This window comes from Egretta garzetta, unplaced genomic scaffold (assembly GCF_000687185.1).
Source record: "Egretta garzetta isolate BGI_Z169 unplaced genomic scaffold, ASM68718v1 scaffold70, whole genome shotgun sequence".
NCBI lineage: Eukaryota > Metazoa > Chordata > Aves > Pelecaniformes > Ardeidae > Egretta > Egretta garzetta.
The window spans coordinates 2,223,810-2,233,403 of record NW_009258539.1 but is presented as its reverse complement, the minus strand read 5'-3'; the positions used below and the strand labels follow the sequence as shown (position 1 = coordinate 2,233,403).

Below are 9,594 nucleotides of genomic sequence, written 5' to 3'. Positions count from 1 at the left end.
GTGGTGTGTTGGCACGGCCGTCTTTTCCCCTTTCTGACCTGCCCGTCTGCTGCCTTTTTTCCTCTCTGCGCTGTACACTGAGGTGGAGAAGACTGGTCTTACAGCCCGTAGTGTGTAATAAAATGGCACTTTAAACATGTAATGAACTTTACCAGGTCACAGAAGTAGTGTGAGCCACAGGGTTCAGTTGTTACTTACCACAATCAAATGTCTCGTGGGATTTTTGGCAGGGTAAAAAGATGTTATCTGAGTGCTCTCTGCAAGAAGATTAATAAAGGGATGTTGAATAGTACCACTGATTCTTTAAATGAGTTGAAAGTTCATATATAACATTTGGACTGCTTTCCTGCAATGCAAAGGCAATTTATTTGATATATACATACATGCAAACTACAACAGTGGCAAAGGCTGCTAGCCTTATGTTTAAATGTAGCTACAGATTTTGTGCAGCTTATTTCTCTTTAAAAATGTCTCTTCCTTATCTCTGTAAATATTTTCCTGCCTGGATCTGCTCCTCACTGCTGTCAGTACATACCCAAAATGTACTTTTTTTTTTTCCTCTTCTTTTTTCTCCTGCTGCATTTGCCAGTGGAGCACTACGTGCACCCTGGCCGTCTTCATGCTTACCACATCTTTATTCTTCCATTTTCTAAATCCTATTAATTTTGTCATGTGCCTTCTTGAATCCTCTTCGAGCACTTTCTCTTCAGTCTGAAACTGCCTAATTTCCTGGCTTGTGTTGTCAGAATGTCTTCTTTCTTATGGTTTCTGATTCCATTTTCACAGGTGCATTTTAGTGTGGTTATTTTAGTATAGTCTGCTGCATTCCCCAAACAATGCGGCTGGATTATTTTCGGGGCTGTCAGTTCTCGTTCTGTATTCAGGGTGTTCTTGTCAGATCACAAAGTGTGCTCCTGTCGTGAATACTGGGGTGAGATTCTTCAGGTTCAACATCCCCTTGCCCAGTGCCTGCTTCCTGAGCAACCTGGAGCCCCTCACACATTTGACACCTAAGGTGGCTCTGCCCTTTTAATGCTGTGGTCAGGATTAATACTCTCTATTATGCCAAGAGGGGTATTTTTCTTAGCATAAATGCTACCCTCTTTCTTAAAAGTTGTCTTGAGCTATTGAGTTATAACCCGCTAGAAACGGCTGTAAACATTATGCAACCTGATTTTGAGGGTTTGGGAATTTGGCCTTTAAAGACTACGAGTTTGTGTGCTGGTACTGTGCACACACAGAGCCACTTTACTTCTCTGCCTGTGCTGAAGGCACGTAACAGCTACTCGCTGAGTCCACCCAGTGCCTCTCAGTCTCCTGGGCAGAAGCTGTGGCTCACAACTTCTGCTCTGCCAAGCTTGGCTGGAAGGCAGCATCACACAGTTTGTATTCCAGGGAGGAACCAGCTATTGACATTGATTCAATCGATATTAATGTCACTGGCCAAATCAGCTAACTTGTAGCTGACCGCAGGATGGCCAGACTGGTAATTAGAGTGGATCCATATGCCACTAGCTTTTTATGTCACTGGTCTGAAGGGAATTTTCTTTTTCAGAAAGAAATGGTTGGCATAAGAAATACATCAGTGATTGCTTTTCAAATAATGTAACAGATTACAGTGTTGCCCAGCCTGAAGAAAGCTGCTATATATTCTCAACTTCTCCTCTACGTGTGATGCAAAGAGCTTAAATTCATCACTACCACCATCAGCCTCATCATTATTCCAACAATTAGAAATCCCAACTAAGATCTAGACTGCTCCTCTAGAATATACTGCTTCAATAACCATAACAAAAAGTAATGTGGGAGTAGGAAAGATAACTGGCCCAGCATCTGCCTTCAGCTCAGTCTGAGAGCTGGTAGATCCAAGGTTGCCCAGTTTCTCATTAACTGGATTGCAATGTCTCCCAAAGGGCTAAAGCTTTGACTAGTCTCTTGTTTTCCAGTTTAAATTTTGACAGATTATTGATTCATTATTCAAAAGCTTGTTTTAATTGAAGGCTGTTGTGACTGTTGTGGTCAAACATTTCAGAAGTAATCTATAATGGTGTCAGAGTTTCAGCCTAGCTGGAAGCAAGTCTAGGCAGAGGCAGCCACGAATGTCCCTAATTAGTTAAACCAGTCTTCTCTAAACATACAACAGTGCTAAATCACTGAGCATGCTTATTTTTTCCCAGGCTTTGATACACAGATACACTGCAACCATGGATAAGAACAGAATGGAGCATTGTAAAAGCAGCATGAGGATGAGAAAGTTGACTGTAAAATTGACATTAATTATTTAGCAGGGATTTTTCATGAGACCAGCAAAGCCAAGTTTTGTGGCACTACGGGAGCAATCACTAGTTTGCCAGAGAGGCATTCATAAGGGAGAAGGGCTCTAGACTTTCTAAATACGGGGGTGTTTTTTTGTATGGCTTTATTTGGAGGTTCCAAATGTAAAGAGAAACTGCAAACACCCAAGCAGGTAAAAAGCCTATGTTAATATAACAGAGTTTGGAAAAACTGGGGAGGGATGTAAGGGGAAAAATGTCTTCAGAGGCTCAGGTGCTCAGCATGTATTGTAAAGGTTCTGGTTTAACCTACAGTGTTACCATCATGGCAAAACAGTTTTAGCAGGATTTTCTCTGTGCAGTTGTATAAGCATATACTATAAAAGAGGAAAAAAAAAGCGTGTCTCATATACAATAGCTTTCATATTGCCTCAAAGCTTTCTGGGTCTGACCGACACAATCTTCTCAACTTTCTTGGAAGCTGAGGATGTATGTGTGTAAGCAGTACACAGTCATAGTGAGCTGGCTTCAGATGAAGAGGGTTGAGTTACAGCAGCAGTGTACCAGTGGCAGCATAAAGCTTAGCACAGGGTATAAAATAGGCACCACTAGCATACACACAGCTTGATTCTGCCTTGTCTACGACTTCTCCCATTAGCTAAACATCTTCATTAAGATTAGCTCAGCTATGTCCACTCTATACCGTAGTCACTGCAGATGTGGCTTTGCAATTTGCTGTGCATATTGAGGGTCATTATACAGACGTCTCTAGTACTTCGTATTTTATCTGTAACAGCCAGTAGCTTGGGAAAACAGAGAAAAGTATTTAGTATGCATGGTGCTTCTTTTAATGCAGAGTAGCAGCTGGTAATAAGGTGGAAGTTATTTAACATAGCAGTATATTTGTGACTCACTAGTCAGTGCTTTGAGCATTACAGGCTGCAATGTCTATTTTTAAACAGTAAGATCAAAAGAACTCAGGGCTGTCTCATTTGCTCCTGGCTGTGGGTTCATGTCTCAGCTATCACTAAGCTCTAGCTGGAAACAACCCCTTAAATAAATGCTTTAGTTCGGCCTTCTCCTAGGAGTACCATTGCTAGGAGATGTGGAAGGACTTTGAAAGATCCTTAAAGACCTGCAGAGCTCTTATACTGAAATAACTTCCATGTCCACAAAGTCCTGATTTACTCTCCTGTAAACGCCCTTGCATCAAACCTCTGCCAATGAGCCTGCTGCTAACAAACTTCACCTGAAAAAGCGGTAGTTTTATAATACCGTAGTTTTAGCCCTTAAACTGTAGGCAGTCGAGAGCTCTATTAGGTTTAGATTTCAACAGCATTTTAATGTCGTTCAATATTTCAAGTGCTACAATTTTTGACTCAAAATTGTGGTCACTGGCAGAAATGCCAATAACTTTGTTCTGGAACAACTTCACAACTATTTCTTTAGGAGAAGCTGCTGCCAGGAGAGGAGGGGGTAGTCCCAGCCCTTTTGCTGTTCAGTCTTTTGGCATCTTTGCTGCGACGGCCCGCAAGGTTGCCAGTTAGTACAGCTCTACAATGTGAATGCTTATCCTCTCTGACAAGCATTGAATCACGTCACACAAAGTGTTGAAATGCTGTCTGGCTTCCAGCTACTACAATGCAATTGTAGCATGGCCCAGTTTTTAACTAAGAATAAAAGGCTCTCCATTGTGTCTTTAGTCTTTCGAGGTGGAGTTGTACAGAGCAGGCATATAGAAGTATTTGGTTATGTCTTTACAAACTTTCTGGTACCAACTTAAGTACCTACAAAGAGGTATAATTAAAACAAGGCTTGCTAAGGGGCCTCAAATTGTCCTGCTCTGGAAATATGAAACTCCTGTTACTCTTGTTCCTCCTTAGGCCTTATCTGTTGGTGGCTGAGGGCCAGAGACGCTGCATATGTACAGGCTGTAAGTGCCATCAGGCAAAGCTAAGGTTAATGCTGTAATGCTGTTTCAAGTTCGGGTAATCCACAGTTTAAAAAAAACACTGCACTCTTTGGCTGTACGACCGAGAGCAAATCCTGCAGGCCACGCGTGGCACAGCTGCTTTCAAAGCGTTGCTCTTTGCTGTCCTGTACAGCTGTGATGGTTGAAATGCACTCTAAGGGATGGCCACTGCCATGGCCGCAGGGAACCCTGTGTAGAGACAACCAAGACAGAGCAAACCTGAACAAGGGACATTTGCACAGTTTGGGGGAAAGCTGGAAGTTGTGCTATCCTAGGCGCTAGGACTGCTTCTAAATTAAGAATTTCTACCATTCACTGATGTTTATGAGCACCAACCAATGGCTGTATGGCTTTGGTTCTAAAGTTACTGTGTGTCGGGGGCTGTGTCTCTCAGCCTGGGCCTTCACTGGAGAAAGCTGCAGCCCCTGGGTCTTCATATAAGACATGGAGGGCTTTCCTTCCCTGTCCATCTTGTAGCTGAAGTAAGTTCAATTAAAGGTATGGTTCCATGCAGCTAGCATTTGAAAGTAGCCAGCCTTCTTTGCACCAGACCCGTCTGATCAATCCCTCCTACCTAGGGCATCAGCTTGCTCAGCTCACTTGGAATGTAACCCCAGGCCTGTCTGATTCATTTGGCAGGAGCACTATGGTGGGCTGAATGGGCTCACTGTCACCTGGATCGGGGATGGAAACAACGTCCTCCACTCCATCATGACGAGTGCTGCAAAGCTGGGAATGCACGTGCATATTGCGACTCCCAAGGTAAGAAGGCCATGCACAGGAGGTAAGGAAGGCAAACTTTGCCCACTCTTATTTCAGCCACTTGGGTACTTCCCAAGGGCCTCAGCTAGTGGTGCTTGCATGTATCTTGAGTGCCAGCTTTCAGAACCAAGTTTCAGAATCCCTATTCAGTTATTTTGATGCAAAGCAGGAGTAATTCTACTGAGTCCAGCTTCAGAAGGGCTGAGGTGAATTCACAACCGCAGTATAAATCATAGAGGATGGTAATTCCATTAGAGAAAGTGTTACAAAGTCATCCAATGCTTCTCCCCCTCCCCAAAAAATTGAAAGTTGTTTCAGATTGGTGAAAGTGTTGCATCTTGGTTGGTTCAGATTGGTGATGAAGCTTTTTAGAATTCTGCATTATAATACAATATCAAATATAAAACAAAGAATCAGTTTAGAACAACCAAAAAAAATTATGTATAGGCATTTCATTCTGTAACTGTTGAAATGCGTTTTTCTTACCTTATCAGAACACTTTTCACCAGCTTATCTCCAAAATAACTTTCAAGAAAATCAACATGATTTCCTCAAGTTTTACAGTTCTGCAAGACATTATTCTTCCCATGGCAAATGGTTAAATCAGTATTTTTCTAACCACTGTTAATAATCAGTAAGGATCTTACACACATTCCATGATGTTACCTATCATCTCTTTTGGCAGGGCTTTGAACCAGACCTCAGAATAACTAGAATAACTGAACAGTACTCCGAAGAGGTAGGAGCCTAAGAAATAGCCTAACAGAGTAGTCTGAATAGAGTTTATTTTCATTATAAATGAAGTCGAAGTTCCTTGTCTTCTTCATCTTCCTTATTTTATCCACATTAGTATGGTACCAAGTTACTTCTCACGACAGATCCTTTGGAAGCTGCAGACGGTGCCAATGTCTTAGTTACAGATACATGGATAAGTATGGGACAAGAAGAGGAAAAGAAAGAAAGACTAAAGGCATTTCAAGGTTATCAGATTACAATGCAGGTAAAAACTGAGATTGAGGAGATTGAGTTTTTTGTTGTTGCTTTGTCAGTTTGCATTTATAAGAATCAGCATCAGGGGAACATGGGTTTGGTATTTTTTTTAATGGGGCCATGGCACAACCACAGGCAAACCTCCCTCCAGCTTGAAAAACTCACAAAGATAAGAAAGTTCGAGTTAGCTTATACACTTCACATGGCTTGGCCTGTTTCAGAGCTTCCCAATGAGATCTAACTCCAGAATATGTACAGGAGAGTTAGCCCTTTACTTCTTTATTACCTGAAAACTATTTCTTACTTTACATTTCCTCTTTGCTGCCAGAAATGATCCCTTATATTTTATTTAGAATGAGCAGCTCACAGATTAACTCTTAAATGCCTGGGCAGCATTTGGGGCAATTTTTTGTATGTCTGTCAATGAATAAAGCATTAAAATTATCTAGTTGAAATGCTTATCACCACAAAAACAGTTAGAGAAAATGTAAAGCCATAAACTATTAATTGTCCAAGATAAAAAGGACATTTTCCTCACTGGTAGAATTACTGGCTTAATTGACTGTATGTTAACGTAAGTTCACAAAATACTATTGATGTGTATGTCTCTGAACTGGCCTAAAATGCTCTAATTCATTGTTCATTGATATTAGATCAATATCTTATGACCGGCAATGCCAAGAGAAAAAAATTACAGCCTTTTAAATCATGGTTTAGTATGTTCTTGTTGCACTTATTGATAGTGTTATGTTACTGTATGGCATTCAGATAAAGATTGCACTTTATTGATCCACTAGGTCACTGGAGCTTTTACTCCCCTACTACAGCCAGAGAAATTGGAGTAAAAATTTGACTTTTGTGAAGTCAGCACTGAACTCTGACTGACTTAAATGGGGATATTCCCATCTTACTCATGGATGAGGAATTCTTTTGAAGTCAGTGGAACTCTTCTGAGTTCATCATCAAAGCAACTAGAGTGGGAGCCAATATAAAATTAGTTAACCTTTTTACTAGTTAAAGATTTTATTAATGTCCTCATCTATTTCTTTATTTTTATATGCGTTTTGATCTACAGACTGCAAAATCTGCTGCTTCCAACTGGACCTTTTTACATTGTTTACCCAGAAAACCTGAAGAAGTTGATGATGACGTATTTTATTCTCCACGATCATTGGTTTTCCAGGAGGCTGAAAACAGAAAATGGACAATTATGGTTGGTGCCTCAGTAAATACTAAATGTTGACACATATGTTTCAAATGGACCCCACAACACATCGCAATTTTGACTATAGGCAACATATATATGTAGCATCAATGTTTCTGGACACAAATGTGACCTATTTTGATGATAATCCACTGTTGCTTGACCCAGTTTTTAAGTGAAATCTACAGTATACACTGTAATTTTTTGGTATTTAAATCACAGGGTTTACTCTGATGATTAACCAAGCTGCTCAATTTTAAAACATGTTAAATGCTGAGGTCCCAGGGACTAGTCTTAGAAGCTGCAATTTCCCAAACACTTAAAGCTAGAGATTCTGCAGTTTTCTCTCAAGAAAAACTGCCACCAACACCAATGGGAACTTTCCCTGGGAAAGTGCTGCAAGAGCAAAGCTTTGAAGGACCCTGAAAAGTTATGGTGTGGGTAATACTGTGTGATCCATGGGAACCGCGAGAGGACACTTGGCACTTAACATAAACCATAACTCCCCTCTCAGCATTCCTAGAATTTCAGAAAATTACTGCCAGATCTCTGTAGCCTGTTATTTATTGTTGGCTTTAGACCCATCATGTTGAAAAAAACTAGTGAAAACTATCAAAGGTGGGGAAAAAAATCCAGAAATGGCATTGTCATAGCTCTCAGAACAAGCTCTAGATGTGTTCCAAATGAATAAGTGCTTGAGCATTGTATTTACCAAAACCTCAGATCTTGGACATCGTTCAAGTTATTCACAAATTTGTGTAAAATTCAGATTTTTGGTCTTAAAATTAAAAAAAACGCTTGTAATTTTTATTTTAATTTTGCAATGCTTCTAATTGCCCTAGATATTGGGTTTTTTTAAAGTAATAAGCCCTTTACTTTCGGTTCAAGCTACACATTTTGTTTGTTTAAGAAAAACATCATATTTGTATTTTCTCAAGCTATAAAACCAATGGACATATAGGTCTTGTTTATGTGTTATTTTCTACCACTTTCAGCTCAGACAGCGAATTGAAAAATAAATAATGTGCTCAGCTGTATTCCAAAGAGGGCCAAGTGCAGCTACGGCATGGGTGGCAGCGGGGGGCTGCACAGCTGTAGGTTCAGTCCCTGCTGTGTGCCTGGGACTACCCGTCACACTGAGCGGTGCTGAAGGGAAAGGAAGGAAGGGCAGGCAACAAGGATCACAGCCCCTGGAGGACCCTTGTAAATCCAGCTCTGGGCCAAAATAACAATTGGCAGTCAGTCATTGCTGTGAAATCACAACAGTGTGAACCAGGTAATATCTTGTCACAAACAAGCAAGCATGGGGCTTGTTACATACACAGGTGTGGGGAAGATGGCAGAGCTGCTGGAACACCATGTTTTATTTAGCTGGAATTCCCATTACTCTGATTTCACGGCCATACCTTTGGTTTTGATGGAGAGTGTGCCAAATACTAGGGGAGTTAGACGACACACTATTAACCTCAGTGAGGATTTCCCATGTTTTACCACAGAAAGCATAGCTATACTGGGAGAACCTTCAAAGTCCTTACTCAGGTATGGCTCTGCCTGATGCTCATGGACGTTCTGCTGAAATCCACAAACAAGCCCACGTGCTGTTTGGGTACCTACAGCATCTCCTAGCAGTAGCTGAGGATACAATATTATGCACCATAAAGGCCTCAGCAATTGTTTGAATTTCTCCTAGGCTGTCAATTAATATATTTTGTCTGCACTGAGAAAACCTATCAGCTACAATAGAGAACATCCTCACTGTTTTTCAGCTCTTTCCTGATTCATCATCAGGAATTCTAGCAAATAGATCCAAGTGTGCAGTTTTTGTCAGGGCAATAATTTTCAACACAAGACTTTAGAGCTGGAAACTATTTCCCCCTTATTTATTTTTATGAAGTATCTGTTTCCAATGTGATTGGATTTTTTCTTTCCTTCCTCCTCTAGGCTGTCATGGTTTCCCTGCTGACAGATTACTCACCACAGCTACAAAAGCCTACATTTTGATGCTTGGATTCCCGCCAAGAGAAAAATATTCCTCGTCGGCAGAATATTCTGGTCCGCAAATACATAGATCTTCTTCAGAAAGGATCAAAGCAATGAATGATTCTTTAATAAAACTGTATAGTTAGCTGTATAATATCGCATTACATTCATGAAAATGTTCATGACAATAGACACTATTGCAAAATCTGCTTTTCATCTCGATGCTCCGAGCTGGCTATCCTTTCTAGTGATCAGCATCACAGAAAATGTTCCAAGGTTGTACTTTAATGATTGGCTCTACCAGCATCATAGGCATAGCATAGTCTACACTTAGCCATGTTGGAATGTGTATAGTGTAATATGGCATAACCTTCTCCCTAAACCTGTCCGTTTAACTGCTGATCTCAGGGAGG

The 9,594-nt window shown here is 40.8% G+C and overlaps 1 protein-coding gene across 1 annotated transcript in view; it reads left to right on the top strand.

Annotated features, from left to right (window-relative positions):
* OTC (ornithine carbamoyltransferase) overlaps positions 1 to 9,202 on the top strand; it is a 30,779-nt gene extending 21,577 nt beyond the window's left edge. The window contains exons 6-10 of the mRNA XM_009646378.2: positions 4,885 to 5,007; positions 5,693 to 5,746; positions 5,858 to 6,007; positions 7,073 to 7,210; positions 9,143 to 9,202. Coding sequence (XP_009644673.1) covers positions 4,885 to 5,007; positions 5,693 to 5,746; positions 5,858 to 6,007; positions 7,073 to 7,210; positions 9,143 to 9,202 — 525 coding nt within the window. The remainder of the gene's footprint in view (positions 1 to 4,884; positions 5,008 to 5,692; positions 5,747 to 5,857; positions 6,008 to 7,072; positions 7,211 to 9,142) is intronic.
* Positions 9,203 to 9,594: the final 392 nt, after the last annotated feature.